Here is a 21178-nt window from a genome sequence, read left to right as displayed (position 1 = left end):
CTCAAGAAAACAAAATAGACACCACAGAGTAATAAATAAACCACCAGTGGGTCAAGAATCCGCCTGCGCTGCAGCAGACACAGGAGACATAGGTTCAATCCCTGAGTTGAAAAGATCCTCTGGAGAAGGAAATGGCAGCCCACTGCAGTATTCCTGCCTGGAGAATCCCATGGACAGAGGAGCGTGGAGGGCTACAGTCCACAGGGTCACAAAGAGTCAGACTCGACTACGCAGGCTGGCATGAAAACAGACGAATTTCATACACTTAACGTTGGGCAAAAAAGCAAAGACAAACTATATCCTGGGTGAGTCCATTTACATAAAGTTCAAACTCCTGTGTGACGCTAGAAGCCAGCACGGTCATGACCTCTGGATGAGGAGCCATGACTGGGCAGTGGGTATTTCTTGGGGTGGGGAGAGCTGGAGAGGTTCAAAGCCCATCTGGACGGCAGTCACATGAGCGTATCCACTTAGCGATCATCAGCAAGCTGTACACTTACCACGTGTGCGTGTTTCTGATACATATTACACTTCGTAAAGAGCTGCAAAAACAGGGAATGCAAAGATCCCGAGGATTCCAGACACACATTCCTAAGACCCAGCAGACCCCCAGAGCAACCCGTCTGCAGGACAGTTAGTCCCTTCCCCCGGAACAGTGGTCCTTGAGGTCACTCATGTGGGTTCCTGTGTTTCTATGTGGCTTGGGTGTCGTGTCTTCCCTAGGTGGTGGCAGGGGGAACACCTAGTAGCACAAGGGTATGTGTGTTTCAAGCAGCAGCTGTTTATTTCTGCAGATAAAGTTTAAAGCCATCAGCACCTTCTGAGGAAGTCTCCTCCCCAGCAACATGTTTGGGAAACTCCACGGCCTTGGCGGGGTGGGGAAGAAGAGACTTGGGCAAGCGGCAGGTTGCTGAAACTCCATTCTTAGTGGTCCTCTCTGCCACGCAAGTTCTACAGAGCTCTTGGGAGCAGCTCCCAACTCACCCCCCACTCACACCTCTGTTTTTCAAATGACTGATGGGAGCCCAGAGCCCTAGGAGGCCAGAGAGGTATCAGAGCCCCAGTCTTGCCTTGGAGCTCTGGTTCCAGGTAGAGAGTGAGGGGAAGATGCAGGCAGAGAGGGCTGTGTGACACACATCCATTCCTGAGCCCCTCCTGGCCACAGGAGACTTCACTTTCCATGCCCAATACTCAGCACCCCCTACAGGGCAGAGGGTGCGTGCGTGTTAAGTCGTTTCAGTCGTGTCTGACTCTGTGACCCTGCAGACCATAACCCGCCAGGCTCCTCTGTCCATGGGACTCTCCAGGCACGCACACTGGAGTGGATAGCCATTTCTTCCTCCAGGGGATCTTGCCCACCCAGGGATCCCAATTCAAGTCTCTTGCGTCTCCTGCATTTGTCGGCGGGTTCTTTACCACTAGTGCCACCTGGGAAGCCCCTACAGGGCACAGAACGACTGGCAATGCTTTTGTGGACTTGAGAAAGTTCCTGAACGTCCAAAGGTCTCCTTCCGTAAAGTGAGATGAGCAGCAGAGGTAAAGACTCCACCTGCCAACGCGGGAGGAACAGGCTCGATGCCTGATCTGGGAAGATCCCACAGACCACGGAGCAATTAAGCCTACACACCGCAACTACTGAACCTGTGATCTGGGCCCATGCTCCGCGCCAAGAGAGGCCGCCTAAATGAGAAGCCCGCACACCGAAACTGGAGAATGTCCTCCCCTCGCCACAAGAGAGAAGCCTGCACAGCAACGAAGACCCGGCACAGCCAAAAATAAATAAAAATAAGATTTTTAAAAAAAAAGAAAGTGAGACAAGCAGGAAAGACACTCAAAGGTCCCTTCCAACTCTTGACTTTCTGCATCATCAGGGCTGACAATAAAATCAGATATAAAAATAATAAAATAATTCTCCCTTTTCCAAAAGACATGGGGGAGCATCCACGCTCACTTTGCATTTAACTTGTGACCCCTGCCATCCTGGGTTGGCCCCCTCCCTGGACAGGAAATGGCCCCAATCCCCTCTTCTGGGGCTCATTGCTTCCTCTGCTGAGTATTTAATTAGAACTGGCAATGGCTGTTTGGAAAGAGCCGAGGCTAAGAGGGCAGGAAGGCGTCTCCTTGTTCCTGGCCCAGGAGATGTGAGCCGGGGAACAGCTGGGACGGGCTTGGTCTCCGTCGCCCCCCTGCTGGCAGCGCCTGATGGCTTTCCGTGCTCATCAATTCAGACGTTTTCCTGGGGAGTCCCTGACTTCACATTGGGTGGGGCCCCTCTCAGCAGGAGAGCTGGCTCTCCCCACCCCACTCCCTTCAGAGTCTGCCTTCCTAAGGCTGGAAACCCTTGTCTCCAGGTCCAGCGAGCCTGCAGCAGCGGCTGCAAAAGGGACCTGGAGATGTTAGCAAAGCCGGGCAGGAAGTAACAACGAGCAGATTCAACCTGGAAAAATGCAGTCGTTGCATCTGGGGATAAATAACCAGAAACACAAATACTCAGGTGGGAGGGAGAAGCCTGGAACAGGAAGAGGCCAGACGGCACTTGGACAGGAGCTTGCAATGTGATATAGTGACAAAGAAATTGCTGGGGGATTCATGGGCTGGATGCACGGAGGCGCTGCCCCAACAAGAACAAGGAAGGAACAGGGCGGGCCCAGGCAGCTGTTCTCTGCCTCCCTGGAGGCCAGAACTGAATAGACCACGGGGTGGAGCTGGCAGCAAGAGAGAGTCAAGTCAGACTCTAGAAAGAACCTTGTCACTACGAAGGGTAAGGAGAGATTATCCGACGAAATGAAGACATCCCTGGGAAGATGTTTGAAGCACTGGGACACAGGAAGCCTGTCCCAGAGGCAGGGACATGGCCTGGATGTCCTTCAGATACCCCCAGACAGCTCACCAAGGAACACATGATTCTGCAGCAAACAGAGAGCAGGCCTGCCCATAGATGCTACAGGAGATAGGAGATGGAGGAACCCAAAACAACTGAAAATAATGAAATTTAAGAGCTGGGGATAGTCACATGGCCTGTCCTGAGTGTGAGACCACGCTGGGAGAAGAGCTGCAGGTGGGCCAGAGTCTGCAGACGGCCAGACAACCTGCTCCTTGGGCTCAGAGAAGGGTGCTCTCCTATCCTCCGTTGGCTCCACTGCCTAGGACGGGCCAGGCTCAAAACGAGGCCCCCGAGACAAGTCCCCACGCACTTCAGACCCAGCGGGGCCAATCAAATGCACGCCATCTGACCTGTTCCTTCACCAACCGACGGTTGCTCTGGAGGGAGTCAGGTTAGACCTAAAGAAGAACTTGCCTCCTGAGTTTTGAGATAAGCACACGAGCAAGTGAAAGAAGCGGTTTCTCGTCTCTCTTCCTCTGGCTGGAACACGGGCTAGATGGTGCTTCAAGTTATACAGTGCATCGCACTTCTCACTGAAGCGCAGCGAGAAAGGCAGAGGTCTGTCATACTTCCATCAAACCAGGGACATGGAAGTGCAGGTGTAGAGAGCAGAAAATTAGGCTAATTATTGCTTTAGAAAAGGGCTCTCTGCAACAAGCTACATTAACACGCTTACAATGTAATGAGGATTTTTAAAACAGAGGTTCAATGTAGCAGGCGAGACTTCTAGCTCAGACCAGGGCACACAGAAGGATGACCTATCCATGCAAAGGTCCATGCAATTCCAGGTCCTTCCTGGGGATGGTCAGCCTCCTGGTGAGGTATTTGATATCAGGTGTTAGCCTTTGGGGCCTCCCTGGTGGCTCAGCAGTAAAGAATTCGCCTTCAATGCAAGAGATGGAGGTTCAGTCCCTAAGTCAGGAAGACCCCCTGGAGGAGGGCAAGGCAAACGACTCCAGTATTCTTGCCTGGAGTATCCCATGGACAGGGAAGCCTGGCGGGCTACAGTCTGTGGGGTCAGAAAGAGTCAGACATGACTGAAGCGACTTAGCACGTGTGCACACACATGTCAGCCCTTGGGTGAGATTTCCAAAGACCCCAGAAAGAAGAAAAGAAAAAGCTTGTTGGAGGAGGCTTCTCCAGGGCATCTGAACCACTGGTGGGTGTTAGAGCCTAACGAGGGGTCCATGAAGCCAGGCCACGAGAGGACTGAGAACAATTAGGATAGGCGAGTCTGGCTCATTTACAGACATGTCAGCTTGGAGGAAAAGATAGGAGTCTTGTAGGGATCTGGGAACCTGAGAGGCAGGAACTAGAAGAGTAGCTATGCTGAGCTTCTAACATGTCCCAGGCACTGCTCTAGACACTTAAAGGAATGTTCCCTCATTTAATTATTCATTTCCTTGACAACTATCATGTACCCCTCAATGGACCACTCGTCTTCAAAACAACTCAAGAAGGTCAGACGAGAAAACCCAAGTCACAGGTGACATCATACGATCTGCCCAAGGTTGTGCATCACTTGGTGGCTGAGCTGAGATTCCAAGCTCACTTGACACCAGAACCTTCTCCTTCAGGAAACCCTCCAGCCCTGCCCCTCCTGGCTCCAGTCACTGTAGCAAGTCAGCTTGGCTGCGAGCATTCACATATGTACAGACAACGGTGTCTGTGCGGAATATGTGCACCCAAGCCAGTGCAGGCAGGCGGGGCACCAGGGAGGCACAGCCCTTCGGTCCTGGAGGGAAGGATGCCATGTTTGGGGAGGAAGACCCCAGCATCTCTGTCTGCTTCCGCTTGGCTCCAGTCAAGATGAATGGCTGAATGCTCTTCCATTTCCTCAGCATCCTCACAACAGGAGGGAATGACCCAGAATGCAAGAGGCGGTGAAGAGGTTATCCACCCACTCGTCACAGGTGCCCGCACAAGGAATACCTGTGCGACCCTGAGGAACCCTCTGCCTTCTGTGTCCATCGCTGAACACCGACCCCTTCCTGAGTGTGCTGACCGTGCGGACACTCTCCTCTTCATCTCACACCACCACGGGCCTCAGAACACAAGGGACGCTCCACCCCAAACGCTGCCTGTCTGTGCAGGCACTAGGCGCCAACATAACCAGCTCATGAAAGCAGGGGTAAAGGAAGAAGGCGGGCCGTGGTCCTTGAAAAAGGAAAGGGTTACTGTGCATGATTCCCAGAGCCCTCCATCTGCCAGGGCCCAGTCTGCCACCATCCCCTGCTTCTTTGATCCTCATTAAGGACACAGCTGCTGCAAAGCCCGGCTGTCCAGAGAGGTTTGAATGAAAGCCCTGAGGTGGACGTGAAGACGGAGAGGTAGGAGAAGCCACAGAAGGCAGAGGCTGGGCACCCAAGGCAAACAGGTCCCGCCCTTATTCCTCCTGATGCCCGCGGGCTGGACAGGGCAGAACACACCCACAGAGGTCCTCCCAGCCCTGCTCCCGGGGGGCTGACATGCCACGCGGGCTACCTGTCCAAAGTGACTCCCACTTGGACAGCCATGCTGCCCCGCTCTCTCTGGGGTTCCTGCAGAGTCAGCCCTCAGCCTCACTAAGTGATGCACAACGTTGGTCCATGAAGCCAGGTCACAAGAGGTCCCACTCTCCTGGAAACCCTTGCCGCTGCTCACCCCGTGTGCTGGTCCAGATCCACCCCACTGTCTCAGGGGTAAGCCCCAAGCAGGTTGATTCCTGCTGCAAACACAGTAATTAAAAGGTCCCTGCAGGGATCCAGCCGTTCCCGCTTCACGATCACCCGCCTTGGCCGCTAAGAGAGAAGACAGAAGGGGCAAAACAGGGACAGAGGAAAGGAGAGAACATTCCCAAGTTCACAGGCCTCCAGCTCTTCTCCTGAACCTGCTTTGGTGGCCGACAATCTCCATGGTGACAACAAAGACTCCCTCTCCCCCACACCAAGCTCAGAGGGCAGAGCATCAGCCCCCCAGAAGTGGGACAGTGCAGTGATGGAGACATAGACAAAGGGTCTGAATCCTTCCCTGGTACTAAAGTATACCAAATTGCTATGATTTATTCAGTAATCCTGGATAAATACTTTGGTATTATGTAGGAACTTGGATGATCCTTTCAGTTTTATTCAGTATTGTTATTTTTTAGAGACCATGTACATTTCAGATCATCAGCAGTAATGTAGCAGATAGATGAATTTCTGTTTTAGAGAGGATTGCCAGGTATTATACTCTCACAGGTTCTTAGGAAATTTTGTGGAATGTTTAAGAGTTACTGAAATTCATTTATGGAATATTTTCATGGAGAAGGAAATGGCAACCCACTCCAGTGTTCTTGCCTGGAGAATCCCAGGGATGGCGAAGCCTGGTGGGCTGCCATCTATGGGGTCGCACAGAGTCGGACACGACTGAAGTGACTTAGCTGACTTAGCTTACTAAGCTCTTTGACCTTGACCAAGTAACCTCAGTTTTCTTATCTGAGAAATAAAGGCAGTGATAGTCCATCTTTTACAGGATCATTACAAGGATTCAGTGAGTGGTTCTGTGTGCCCTAGCACAGTAGAAGTATTTGTTATGACTCAGATCTTCAAAAGCAGCTTGAAGACACTCAAGGAGGGGGCTTCTCTAAGTGGTTCAGACAGTAAAGAATCTGTTCTCAATGCAGGAGACCCAGGTTCGATCCCTGGGTCGGGAAGATCCCTTGGAGAAGCAAATGGCAACCCACTCCAGCATTCTTGCCTGGGAAATCCCATGGACAGAGGAGCCTGGCGGGCTACAAGGAATCACAGCAGAGTGACTAAGCATGCATGCATATGTTTGGTCAAATAGTTTCTGACAAGGGTGCTAAAACCACTCAGTGGGGAAAAGACAGTCTTTTCAACAAATGGTGCTAGAAAAACTGAATATCCACATGCCAAAAAATGAAGTTGAACCCTTATGTAACTATATATAATAAAAGATACTCAGGGAGGGACTTCCCTGAGGGTCCAGTGGTTAAGACTCCACGCTCCCAGTGCAGGGACACCAGGTTCCATCCTTGGTCAGGGAACTAGATCCCATGTGCTACACAGTGCAGCCTTAAAACAAAACACAAAACAACAAAAGACACTCGGGGAAGGAAGGGTCCAGATTCCTGCAGCCCCTGTGGCAAGCAGGAGAGAACAGACCATCCTGGCAACTCCAAGAAGGAAATTTCTAGTGACTGGACGAAAGCGAAGTCCCAGAGCCAGAGCAGCCTTGGGGACACAGCCCTGGTCACACAGACAGTTCCCAATGTACGGTCCCTAGGAAACTGTGTCTGCGTGTGTTTCTGAAGGATTTCATAATCGCATCGTGGAGACGAGCCTGGCCTAAACACAAACATCAACAAGTCCACAGCAACGGCAATCATCCTCAGCTGTGGGATTTGCCCTAGTGCAGAGCTGGAGGGCGTCGAGAGGAAGAAAGAGGGAGGAACAGGGTGGGTGGGGGAAGACGGGGAGACCCGAAACAACCCCCGGGGCTCAACCTCTTCCCCAGGCAGGGAGTCAAAACTTTCTAAACTGGGGACCCGAAGGGCAGCCTGGAAGGGCTCAGGTTTACTGTGTGTCTGTCTGTCTGTCGGGGCCTCTCTCCCCGGCCCCTGCTTCCTCTCACTCCCTCCTCCAGTGCCCTCCACCCTCCTCTCTGGGTCAGAGGCTCAGAGGGAGATGCAGACGGCTATGGTATTTTCTTCCCCAGGGAAAGCTACTGCAAAGAAGCAGGAAGGGGCTAGAGCTCAGGTGGGGAGCGGGGAGAGGAAATGCAGGCAGGGTTCCAGGCTGCTCAGGGCAGGGGCAGGGTTAGGGGAAAGAGGGGGGTCCCTCTTCTTGGGAAAGCCCCCCCTGACAACTCCAGCTCCTGGGGACTGGCCCCTCCCCTGAACAACTCTGCAATATGCTATCCTTGCCACACACTATGCTTTGAATCAGTTCAGCACACTTGAGTCTCTACTGTGTGTCAGACACTGTGCAAACAAACACACACACACAAAGAAATAAAACACGGTCCTGGCTCTCGAAGTCTTCAATCTATCCGGGAACAAGTGAAGCTCCAGAGGGTGTGCTAAGTGTTTTGGTCACTCTGCCCAAGTGCACGGAGCATTAGATTAAGGAAGACACAACAGAGCATGGAATAACAGTTTGAAATGGTGAGAAACTGAGTCCCTTTTCAATTATCCTGCAAAGTCTCCAACTGATGTCAGTTAACTTCTCTGATACTACATACGCTTCCTTCTTTCTTTTTTAACCTGACATCTCCCTTGGAGCTGAAGAAGACTCTTGAGAGTCCCTTGGACAGCAAGGAGATCAAACCAATCAATCCTAAAGGAAATCAACCCTGAATATTCACTGAAAAGACTGATGCTGAAGCTGAAGCTCCAGTACTTTGGCCACCTGATGTGAAGAGCCGACTCATTGGAAAAGACCCTGATGCTGGGAAAGATCGAGGGGAGACAGAGGATTAGATGGTTGGATGGCATCACTGACTCAATAGACGTGAGTTTGAGCAAACTCAGGGAGGTAGTGAAGGACAGGGAAGCCTGGTGTGCTGCAGTTCATGGGGCTGGAGAGTCAGACGTGACTGAGCAACTGAACAACAGCAGCAACCTCCCCTGAAGAGAGGCTATCAGCCCACCCAGCTCGCCATCCACTCACCCGTCCCTCGTGCAGGACCAGAGACAAGCTTCTCAGCAGGAGGCACCGTGAGGAGCTGCCTGTTTCCAATGCCCAAGCAGCCAGCCCCGGGGGACCCTTAGGAGCTGGGACAACACGCCAGGTCAGAATGCTCCTTGCAGAGCCCTCCACAAAAGTCCTTAAAATACTGACTCGCTTAATTCCAACCTTCAAACCAAGAACAATTTTCATGGAAGAACTCACAGAATAGGCAACAGAAGATCACCACCAAAACCAACTGCATTTCTTTTTATGGCAGCCAAAAAAAAAAAAAAAAGAAATGAAATTGGGTCATTTGTAGAGATGCGGATGGATCCTAGAATCTGTTATACAGTGTGAAGTGTTCTGGAAAGCAAAAAACATTGAGGTTTGATGAAAACAACAAAATTCTGTAAAGCAATTATCCTTCAATTAAAAAATAAATTAATTTTAAAAAGAAAGAAAAAATATCATATCTTAACACGTACATGTGCAACCTAGAAGCATAGTACAGATGAACCTATTTGCAACGTGGGGAACAGACATACGGACACAGCATGGGGACGAGAGGGTGGGTCCAATTGAGAGAGTAGCACTGACTTATATAAACCACTCTGTGTAAGCAGACAGCCAACGAGAAGCTGCTGTGGAGCACAGGAAGCTCAGCTTGCTGCCCTGTGATGACCCAGAGGGGTGGGACGGGGGGAGTCCAACAGGGATGGGATATATGCATACATATTCCCTGGTGGCTCAGTCGGTAAAGAATCCGCCTGCAATGCGGGAGACCTGGGTTCAATCCCTGGGTTGGGAAGATCCCCTGGAGGAGGGCATGGCAACCCACCCCAGTATTCTTGCCCGGAGAATCCCCAAGGACAGAGGAGCCTGGCGGGCTGCAGTTCATGGAGTCACAAAGAGTCAGACATGACTGAGCAGCTAAGCACAGCAAATAGCTAATACACTTCACTGTACAGCAGAAACTAACACAAGGTTGCAAAGCAGTTACACTCCAATAAAAAATAGCAAAAAAAAATTGCAATATTAAACAGGACTGGCCAATTCTAAGTTTTCCCACTAACATTCTTCTACTTCTCACCCATTCGCTGTGCCCTCACTGAGTACACACGGACAGCCAAGTGCTAACAGCTGCTAAAGCTTGAAGGAAAAGATATGTAAGAACGACTATAAATTGGGAAAATTGTCTTTATCGGTGCAATTTTTGAGTACATGGAGAAAACGGTCTCCATTTTTACTGCAGCCCAGACTCTGTCAGTCCTAGAGAGCCAGTCCCTTCAGGTCCAGCATGGGAGGATCCCTGATTATGCTCACTCTCCAGGTCCAGAAAGAAGCCAGCTGGTGGCAGTGCAGGACCTAGAACCCGGGCTTGAGCCACTCAACCCGCTTTCCACTCCACTTCCTTCTTGGGTTCAATCACGTCGTGGATCAAACCACACGCTTCCAAATACAACTAGCACGGAAGGGTCAGCTGATGTCACAGGTATGCTTGGCCCCACCCAGGCCCCTGATATCATGCCCCTGTCTCCAGATGCCTTGGGAACCTTCTCTGAGCCAGTCAGTCTCCGGGAAGCAGCCTGTAAGCCTTCCCATCTGATTTCCCTTCATACAGCAGCCAGGCAGGACAGTCACTGTCTGCCTGAGCTTCTTCTAGGTTTGCAGAGTGATGTTCAGGGGTTCATAATGATTTTCTGGGTCTGGAGCCCTAGGACAGTCAGATGGAATCTATGAACCCTTTCTCAGAATGTTTCAGTGTGTAAAATAATCCTACAGAATAAAGAGAAGACTCATCACACAGGAATCAAAATACTTAAATGTAAATGTCATACACTTACTGCTTTAAGTGAAAAAGTAAAAGTGTTACCCACTCAGCTGTGTCTGACAATTGTGACTCCATGGACTGTAGACTGCCAGGATCCTTTGTCCATGGAATTCTCCAGGCAAGAATACTGGAGTGGGTTGCCATGCCCCCTTCTCCAGGGGATGCTCCTGACCCAGGGATTGAACCTGGATCTCCCACATTGTAGGCAGATTCTTTATCGTCTGAGCCGCTAGGGAAATGCATGAGACAGTCACACACATACTGCTTTAACAAGGCATCTGACAGCAAGCCTAGCAGCACATCTAAACCTCGTCATCATTTCAAACTAATGATGAGCATCAGCGCTGACAAAGACTTGTGCAGCCATTATAAGGGTATATGAAGCTGCATGTGACTTCCATTGGTGACAAACTCCCAGCTGCTCACAGCAATGTCAGTCTGTACCTAGATCCTTAACTCAAATAAATGCTATGTTTTGGGCAAATGTTGGGGCTTCTCAGGTGGTGCTAGTGGTAAATAACTTGCCTGCCAATGCAGAAGACACCCGAGACAAGGGTTCAATCTCTGGGTCAGGAAGACCCCCTGGAAGAGGGCATGGCCACCCCTTACAGTGTTCTTGCCTGAAGAATCCCCACGGACATTGGAGCCTGGCGGGCTACCGTCCGTGGGGTCACAGAGTTGGGTGCAACTGAAGTGACTTAGCATGCACGCACCTAAATGTTGGTGAAAGTAAGTGCCATTTTCTACCATGAGAGTTGATGAATCCTATTCACAAAACCTGCAAGGTTTAAGGATCCTTGATGCTGCCATGTAGCCCCAGGGGTCATCAGAGAGAAGGTATAGGGGCAGCATAAGGAGTGACCAGGAGTAGCAGGGAGATCCCATCCACAGTGAGGACAAGGGGGCACTTAAGGCTGGTGGCCCAGAACCATTCTCCCATCCCTCAAGCCCCAGATACAACCACTGGGCTTCTCCAGACCTCAGAGGCTCAAAGAAGACTCTCACCACATAAAACACCCACGTCTAAACTTGCACTGTCCTCCCCAGCGCTGCAGCTTGCACGGGGGCGAATGCCGACTGGAGATCTGATAAGAGCAGCAAATATAGCCCACTCAGGTGTGCTGGGCCCCGAGCATCTGGGAGTGAGGAGAAGGGAGGCAATTCCACCTAGAGCTTCCAGGCGGGCTTCTCCCATCACCGGACCACTGGTCTCCCAGCTCTCTCCCTACCCTAACTGCACATTCAGGCCTGATCCTGTGATTCTCTGTGGTCACAGCTGCTTTCCCCACTAGACCAGAAGCCCCTGTGGCATCAGCTCCAGCCCAGGGCATGACACCGAATCGGGAATGTCTGCTGAAGGAGATGCAGGAGAGGCAGCCAGAGATGGAGCCAGAGACGGAGCCTGGTGGGTCTCCTCTGGTCTCTGCTTCCCTTTGGGGCATCTTGACAGCTGGAGTGACTTACCCAAGCAGTCTCTGTTCATGAATACTAGTTTTTAATTACAAACTCTGAAAAAGGAAATTGATGTTCACCCAGGTTTGGGGGACTTGACTTGCTCTCTTTGCTTCTCTCTGAATCCCCACCCCCAAGCTGCTTGGGGTACCTCCCCCGGGAGATCCAGTCCACCGAGGCCTGCCCTGCTCTGCTCAGCTGTGTGGTCCCAGCGGGCAGGGGCTGCTGGGGCTGTTGTGTTTCCTGAAGCTCCCTTGGGGCAGGAAAGAGGCAGGTGAGACGCCCTGGGCTCTGGTATGCTGCTTCAGGGTGGGACAAGTGGAACAGGAACACGTCCCAAAGCCAGGGGGGAATCAGTGCATTTCCCCAGTCATTACAGCAAGAAGTCAACAGCCACGGGACCACTATCCACACCCATGAGAATGCAACAGCGTCATCAAGAAACGGAATGGACTGGACTGTCGTTAAATGCCACGTTCGCAACTTCCCTGCTCTCCCTTATAGGCCTTCTTAAGAATGCAAACGCCTATTCTATTCCTGAGAAGGAAACAGACTAATCTCACAATGGTGTTGATAAGGATGCAGGGACCCCCATCCCATAGAAATACACGACTCACTCAGGCCAGTGCCCAACAACCTGCCTGGGGCCTGGAGGCAGAGCGGTGGACAGGAAGACCTCCAGGTCACCCTAGAAAAGCAAGCAGCAAGGTTTTCCTGACAATCAGGGAATCTCCTACACCCTATTTCTCCCAGCAAAGCAAAATGATACAGGTAAGAGAGAAGAAAACGCAGGTCTGAGGGTCTCATCTGCAGGGCTGTGAACAGATACCATGTAAGGAGAAAGACAGCAATTTCACAATGTGGCCCCACCACCATTCAAAAGCCTAGGAGGACATTAGTTTCCATTAGTTATTTAATCAGGTGTATAAAAACTCTTCCCAAAAAAGGAGGTGGTTTAGCCACTAAGTCATGTCCAACTCTTGCAGCCTAATGAACTGTAGCCCACCCAGGCTTCTCTGTCCATGGGAATTCCCAGCCAAGAATACTGGAATGGGTTGCCATTTCCTTCTCCAGGGGATCTTCCTGACCCAAGGATCGAACCCAGATCTCAAACATTGAAGGCAGTCTCCTGCATTGCAAGCGGATTCTTTGTGCAAGAAAGGGGTAATTACAAAAGTCAGGTCAAGAAACAGTAGCCTCCGGTTTGAAGAGAGTGACGCAGCATTTGATTTTCCTAGCCTGCCAGCTTCTCCCCTAAATGAGCCCCACTGGGAGGTCCCCACGTCCTGTTCCCCAGAGGTCCCCTAGACGACTCCTTTTGACTCAGCACAATAATCTGGGTTGAATTGTCAGGTGTCAGGGCCACAGGGTGAAGAGTCGGGTGTCAGAGACATCCTTTGTCTTGAGGGGAGGTGATCTCCTCTCCGTAGAGATAGAGGAGCTTGGTTATTCCTGGGTTCCCACCCGACACCAGGTCAGAGAGAAGGGCTCTGCCTCCTGAGTGAACCTGCAAGCGTCCAGGCTGGCACTCTGCCCCCCATGCCTGACACTGCCAAAAGCAGCCTGTAGACCTGCTAGAGAAGCCAGAGCACATGGCGCAAAGGCAGCTTCTGCTAGGGGTCCTAGGGGTGCCCTAATCCCAGGAAAGCCAGAGCCAAGCAAGGGGGCACCTGGTCTCCCTGTCCATGCCCCCTCTCCATTCGCAGTTGGGAAGATCAGCTGCCCACAGGGATGAAGTTTGGGGCCATGCCTGCTGGAATTCCAGGGCCTGCAGGTTGGGAGAAAGTCTCTGCACTGTTGTGTAAACATGTCCTTCGGGCCCATCAAGGGCATCACATGCTGTCCTGGCTCTGGGCTCACCTAGATGCCCCCTAGTACCACCCAAGCATTTGAGTCTCTGCCTCTGTCCCTCTGGCTCTCCGGGTCAGGGCAGGAGGTCTGGGGCAACACAGGAGGCCTTGTTCAGCCCATCCGCTCTACAGCCTGTCTGGAGGCTCAAGGCTGGGTAAGTCCCCTAACTGCTTGCATTCATTCGCCTCCCACTCGAATGCAGTGATTTTGATGCTCAATTCCAAAGGGGAGCCCACATTTATCAGAACTGACAATGAGGTTGCAGGGGTCCCTGTCACCCAGAGGAATCTCCAACAGTCTTTAGATGAAATTCTAATCAAATGGCCAAACATAAGAAAATATAGAGTGAACCATGGCTTAGTCATCCAATAAATACTAAATAGTCTTTAAAATACAAATGTGGACCTTGTCAGTCCATGACAATATGTACACAAAATGAAAGGTGAAACGCCAAACAAGGGACTCACTGGTTCTCCTCTGTATGAAGCACACCCAGATATCAGCTAGAGTTGAAATGAAGTCCACGATACTCAATCCTTTAGAGTTTGGTGACCGCAAAGTTCTTCTGATCTGTAAGGCTAAGTGCATATTTTTCATAGGTGTCCAATAGGAAACCCACTTCCTCTCCATTTGCCTTAAAATCAAAGCAAAGCTGGAGCCTAAGAGGCCATCCAGCCCAGGAGAAAGGGGACAGTCTAGAAGGCGGGGCCGCTGCACCTGCTCTCCAAACAGCCACCAGGTGCAGCCAGGCAGTGTGCCTGCCCCTTGAGGGACCAGTTCCAAACTGCTGCTCACAGCCAGAGGCTGGGCATCCCGACCCAGAGAGCAGTTCAGACCCCAGCAGGCCCCCAGAAAGTTGTTCAGACCCTCATGGTCTCCACCTCTAACCAGGGTTTAGCACCAACTTGACCTAGGGGTGAGGGGAAGGGATGAAGAAGAGCACAGGACACGAGCCCTGAAGGAGGGGACAAGTCATTCACAGCCTTGTTGGGTGACAACCTGGGTGCCCGTTATCATTAGGGGAGTGACTAGGTAAACAAGAGCTCATCTGTTAGAAAAAATGAATTAGACCCATGTGCACCGGGGAATACTTTGGCCACCTGATGCAAAGAGCCAGGGCGTTGGAAAAGACCCTGATGCTAGGAAGGACTGAAGGCAGGAGGAGAAGGGGGTGACAGAGGACGAGATGGTTGGGTGGCATCACCAACTCAATGGGCATGAGTTTGAGCAAGCTCCGGAATATGGTGGAAGACAAAGAAACCTGGTGTGCTACCGTCTGTCGGGTCACAGAGTCGACACGACCTGGCAACTGAACAACAACTCTAATGAATGGTCTGAAAAATACAGTGCTGAGAGAAAAAGGAAGGGAACCGAATGGGTTTAAGACAGAGCGCCACTATGTAAATGAAAAACGCATACAGTCCAGAGAAACTGTCACCACCAAGAGGGTGGTGAGCCTAAGGCACTATGACAGCAAATACCGTGTGGGATCCGGGCTGGGATCCTGGAGGACAAAAGGGAGAAGGTAAAAACCAGGGGACTCTGAGCCGAGAAGGGATTTGAGTTAATGACAGGGTATCAATAGAGGCTCCCTAACTGTGATAAATGTACCGTATCGATAACAGAGGAAACTAGTGTGTGGGATGGGGACATCTCTGTCCAATTTTTCAGAAAATGTAAGACTCTTTTATACGCTATTGGTACTAGTTATAAAATAGATGACTGATGAGAACCTAAAGTATAGCATAGGGAGCTCTACTCAGTGCTCTATGGTGACCTAAATGGGAAGGAAATTCAAAAAAGAGGGGATGTATGTATTTCCATAGCTGATTCACTTTGCTGTGCAGCAGAAACTAACACAAAATCGTAAAGCAACTCTACTCCAATACAAATAAATTTTTAAAAAGGTGTTCTAAACAATAATGTCTTTTTTTAAAGGAAAAAAATGCACAATGCAAAAGCAACACTATATGTTTCCTAGAAACACCAAGCATTGGAATGACAGCCTTTGGGGGCAGCAGGCAGTGAGCAGGGAAGGGTAAGGGGACTGAAAGAAATCACAAGCAGCACAGGCACCAAGGCGGCTGCAGGCCTTGGGTTCCAGGGCCAACCCCCCAGGCCTGATGTAGGGCTGCAATCAGGAGAAGGTGGACATGAAAGCCCTTCCCCCGTCCCCAAGGGAGCAAGAGCAAACCAGTCAATCCTAAAGGAAATCAACCCTGAATATTCAATGGAAAGCTGAAATTCCAGTACTTTGGCCACCTGATGCCAAGAGCTGACTCACTGGAAAAGACCCTGATGCTGGGAAAGATTGAGGGCAGGAAGAGAAGGGGACAACAGAGGATGAAATGGTTAGATGGCATCACCGACTCAATGAACATGAGTTTAAGCAAATTCCATGAGATGGTGGGGTCACAAAGAGTAGGACACAACTTAGCAACTGAACAACAACAGCCCCTGTTCCCAGCAAGGGCGAAAAGGCAGTGGTGGTACTCCCACCCCACACACACACCTGTGAGGTCTCAGGAATATTCCTCCCTCTTCTCAGGGTCTAGAATCAGGCTACTCAGAGGATCGGGGGCTCGAGACCAGGGTACCCCCTCCTCCATTGGCAGCTGTGGCAGGGACCCCTGTCTCTTGTGAATCTGAGTGTCGGTGTTAGAACCATCGACTCCGGGTTTTATCTTTATATAAATAAATAAGTCACAAGAAGGACCTTTGCACACCAATAACAATAATGCGCCAGGACTGAGAACTGTGATGAACTCAATTCTGCATCAGTGGTACCCAAATGCATAACTTTGGAAAAGAGAGGAGGGGAAAAAATAATAAAGCAAAACACTGCAAGAGAGTCGGTCAGGATGGCTACATGAGTGGTAGAGGCTCTGATGGCAGAAGGGATTTGGGGGAGGTTGAGTAGAAGGCCCCGGGAAAGAAGAGTTAACTAGACCTGAAGCCAGGGTAAGGGGCCAGGAGGGATGCGCTCTTGGCAAGTACACAGCAGGGACAACAGTCCAGGACACACTCCACCTGACTCCAATCAGAGGCACCAAGCAAGCTCTGGGTTTCCCAAGGGGAAGGTCAGCACGCCCACAGCAGGGGAGCCCCTGAATGTTCATCAGTCCTAAGAGCTAGCTCTGGGCCCTCCTAATTCCCAGCCAAAGCCACCAAAATCCAATAGCAATCAAAATAAAACATGCTGGGGGGCAGCAAAGATGGCAGCCCACTAGGAGCAGTGCAGTTACATTTGAATTTCAGATTAGCCACAAATAATATTTGAGTAAAAGTATGTCCTTAATGGGGCTTCCCCGGTGACTCAGTGGCAAAGAACCTGCCTGCCAATGCAGGAGACACAGGCTCGCCCTGGGTCAGGAAGATCCCCTGAAGAAAGAAATGGCAATCCACTCCGGTATTCCTGCATGGGAAATCCCACGGACAGAGGAGCCTGGCGGGCCTCAGTCCATGGGGTCGCAAAAGAGTCAGACACACCTTAGCAATTAGACACAACAAATATCCTCAATATTGCATGGGACACACTTCTGCTAAAAAAAAAAAAATTATTTGTTGTTAATCTGAATTCAAATTTAACTAGGTATCTTGAATCTTTATTTGCTAGATCTGGCAACTCTCAATAATAACAACAGCAGTTAACACTGACTTGTTACACCTTCAGATACTTCAAGTTGTCAGGTTTCCCCTTCACCACAACCCAGCCAAGACTGTAGGGTTACTCCCTTTTTACATACAAAGAAACTGGGATTCCAAAGGATCAAGCCACTTGCCCAAAGTCATGAGGCTGACAGATGCCAGGACTGGGATGTGGACACCTGTGTTCAGACTCCAGAGTCCAACTCAGCAGGGGCACAAGGCCCAGGCCTCCGCTGCCTGAGCCTCCCTGACTCCCTGACACACAGCGAAGGTGCAGCCTCCCACAGAGGTGATGACAAGAGCTACTTGCACAGCTCTCAAAACATGCCTCGAGAAACCTTCCAACCAGATCCCAGTCAAAGGCACTAAGCAAGCTCTGGGTTTCCAAAGGTGAAAGTCAGCACGCCCCACAGCAGGGGAGCCCCAAGCGGCCTTAAAAGAGCACACTGGCCCTATATTGGTGCAAAGAAAAACACAAAAAGGAGCTCCTGATTTAAGAGTGTGGATAAGCAGCACAGGTCAGCACAGCCACGGTCAGAGCTGGGTCACACGCCATCCTGCCTGGGGACAGCAAAATGGATGAATGGCCTCTGGGGATGTCCCCTCCCCTTTGGGGATGGCATTAATGTGAAACTTACAAAACAGGTATCTGATGAGAATGTCACCCCATTCTTCAGCATGACACCCTTTTCTATAATCATGAGTATTTACTGAGCACCTACTGTGTACCAGACACTGCGCTAGATGTTTTCATTGGCCCGTCTAACAATGGGGCACGTAAAACTACAATCCTGCAGAGTGTCTACTTGCAAATGAGGGAACTGAGACTTGGGGAAGTCATTTATTCAACTAACGCTAGTTAAGCTCCTATATATGCCAGACTCTGTCCAAGGTGCTCGAGATACAGCAGTGACCCAAACAAGATCCCTGCCTTCAGGGAGCTGGGAGGGGCAAAGATAAAAAAATAAATCTACCATGCTATTTCAGGTGCTAAGTATAATGAAGAAAAGTGAAGCAGGGTCAAGGTACAGAATGATAGGGGTGGGGGTACTTTATCTAAGACAGTCAGGGAAGATGTCTGGAAGGAGGTACTATTCAAGCAGAGGTCTGAAGAGAGGGGCTGAGCATGCGCGGGTCTAGAGGAAGGGAGACCGAAGCAGAGATGGCAATCCATGCAAAGGCCCTGAGGTAAGAGTGACAAAGATACAACCGAGATAAGGCCAGCGGGCTGGAGCCAGCACCAGAGAGTGGGCAGGGCAGGAGGTGGGTTTGGAGGGGATGGCAAGGGCCAGTTATCTTTAAAGGATCGTGTGGCATGAAGAAACAGATGGAGAAGAGAGTGAAGAAATGGATGGAAGGATGGATGGATGAAAAGATGTATGAATGGAAGGATGAATGGGTGAATGGAAGAACAGAGAGACAAATGCGTAGATAAACGGATTTATCTGATCAGAGGTCAGAATACAGACAACTTACAAGTTGATAAAATGTGTCTGATGTTCCATTCCCAAATAACCAATTCCCTGGGAGTCCCAAGCAAGGACTTTTCTTAATAATGTAAGTCTCCTAGACAGAAACTTCAATCCCAAGCGCAACAGGCAAATCAGGTCTTCATTCCAAGGACAGCATTACAAAGGCCACAAGACGGCAAGCCAGGAAGATATGCCTTGCCTTCTATCTCTAACGTCTGTCTTTGTCTCTAAGTCAGCTTCCAGATGGGCGCCCACCACCAGCACCACTGGCCCCACCTGCAGCTGGGATCCCAGAACCCTTCCTCAAGTCCTTGAGCAAGAAAATCTGGTTTGCCCACCAGAAGAAAAAGAAACAGCATGCCAGACGCCAGAACAGAGCCAAAGGCTTCCTGCACGTGGCCCGATGGCCAGGAACCCAGCCCAGCACAGCCATCACACCCCAGACCCTTGGCCACCTGCCCAACCTCACCTCCAAGTCCTTCTCCAGCTCCAGCCCAGCCTCCATCAGGTTGTGCTCAAACTCCTCTCGCTGCTCTTTCCTCTCCTCCTCCAGGGCATCAAGCGGCCCCAGCTCGATGTCGCCCGGAGCCCCCGCCTGGGGATCCTTGCCCGTCTCCCCATTGGAGACGATAGCCAGAGAGTGGCCCGGGGAGCCGTGGCCGGGGTGCGCCCCGCGTTTCCGGTAGTGGTAGGCAAGCACGTAGTCCACCTTCCTCTGGTTGTCATGGAAGTGCATGCGGCTCACACGGGCCTCCGAGGACACCGGCTCGCTGGCCTCCAAGTAGTTGTTGATGACCTGGCCGGGGAAGAGGGGACGCGGAGCGGCAACATCCAGTGAGGGAGGCGCGAGAGGCCCAGGAGGCTGACCTGGCGCTCTGGGACCCGGGAGGGGGACGAGGAGGCCAGGCCCTCACCGCGAAAGGACAGAGACGCCCGAGCTCATCGGCCACGGCCGCCGCTTCTCTGCCCCAGCCCCGGGTCTAGCCCCGGCCCACAGACGCAGCACACACGCACGCTCACGCACGCAGATACACATGCTGCGTGAACCCCGCGCATCCCACCACCCGCCTCCCTCCGCGCACCAAGCCCCATTCCAGCACACGCACACAAGTCGAGCACTCGGCCTCACACCGGCACACACTGCATACCTGCGTCACCCACGCGCTCTGACACGAAGGGCCCCCCGCATGCACCACGACACCCCTACCTCCTTGCAGAGCTGAAGGCCTGCCTGCACACACGCCGTACTCACCGGCAGGTTCTCTGGATCCATTGGAACGAAGGCCGATTTCTAGCCGCCTGGCCCACCCCACTCCCACCCCACGGGGGATTCACTGTCCACTCTGCGCCTCACAGCGCCACATCCTCCTCTGCCCGCTCTCCGTCCTCCCCAGCCACTGGCGAGGATCCTGCCAGAGAGGCTGCGGTCCACTCCCGTTTGCTCCCGGAGGCGATGGGAGGTTGAGAAGAGGAGGAGAAAGAACCAGGTGGAGCCGGGGGAGGGACCTGCCTCCCGCTTTGGGTGTTTCCCTGTTTATTACCGGTTTGATACCCAGCTGCCTCCGCAGCCACCTGAGAGGCCACCTGGGCAACCAGATGAAGCGCCAGGCACAGGGGAGAGCCTCAGAGGCGCCCCAGCTGAGGTCTGGGGAGGGCCAGGGAGCCTGCAGGCCAGGGGCGGGGCCACCCGGCCTCTTACACCTCTGTCTTCCCCATCCTCCTCTCACCAGGAGACCCAGTGCTATTGGGACAGTGTGCCATCCCGTCTTGGAGAGACAGGAGATGAAGGGAGCCTAACAGAAACCCCGCCGCCGCACACAAACCCACAACACACACCCCGTGCCCCCAAGTGGAGGGCGCCCCACAGCCCTGCCCATCCACTCGCCCCAGTACTCACAGAGCTGTTGGGGGGTCTCCCTCCGCCGGATGCCTGGCCAGAACCTTGGGGGACACTGCCCTGCAGACCCTGGGCTGGGGGACCCGGCACCTGGAGGCATTGCTGTCCGTGTTTGGAGCCCTGACCCCCTCTGACCACTGCCCGCGGGCTCAGCCGGCGTGGGGAGCCAGGGAGCAGGGGGATGTCTGTGAACGACAAGGACACAGAGGGACAGCAGCTTCAGGGGATGGGAAAGCATGGACGCAAGACCCAGAGCAGCTGAGGTGCTGAGCCTGGGACCCCAGGGCAGCCCTGAGAACACACCACACCTCCCCACAGCTGCCCACCGCCCCCACCTGCCAGTCCTCATAGGCTTAGTTAGCCAAGCCCACATTGGCCATAGGGGAGGGGGTGGGGTGTTCCCATCGCTCTCTCTCTCTCACACACACACACACACACACACACACAGCCTAGAGCCACCAGCGGTAGCTCCTTCTGATGATGACTGTCATA

The 21178-nt window shown here is 52.0% G+C and overlaps 1 protein-coding gene across 1 annotated transcript in view; it reads right to left on the bottom strand.

Moving 5' to 3' along the window:
• Window positions 1-20062, bottom strand: part of ANO2 (anoctamin 2) — a 334097-nt gene extending 314035 nt beyond the window's left edge. Inside the window, exons 1-2 of the mRNA XM_068970582.1 lie at window positions 20042-20062; window positions 19259-19585 (exon numbers count right to left, since the gene is read on the bottom strand). Of these exons, the coding sequence (XP_068826683.1) occupies window positions 19259-19585; window positions 20042-20062 (348 nt within the window). The remainder of the gene's footprint in view (window positions 1-19258; window positions 19586-20041) is intronic.
• Between the last annotated feature and the right edge of the window lie 1116 nt (window positions 20063-21178).

Source organism: Capricornis sumatraensis, chromosome 4 (assembly GCF_032405125.1).
Source record: "Capricornis sumatraensis isolate serow.1 chromosome 4, serow.2, whole genome shotgun sequence".
NCBI classification, from domain to species: domain Eukaryota; kingdom Metazoa; phylum Chordata; class Mammalia; order Artiodactyla; family Bovidae; genus Capricornis; species Capricornis sumatraensis.
The sequence above is the reverse complement of the archived record's forward strand: the minus strand, read 5'-3'. Positions and strand labels throughout refer to the sequence as shown.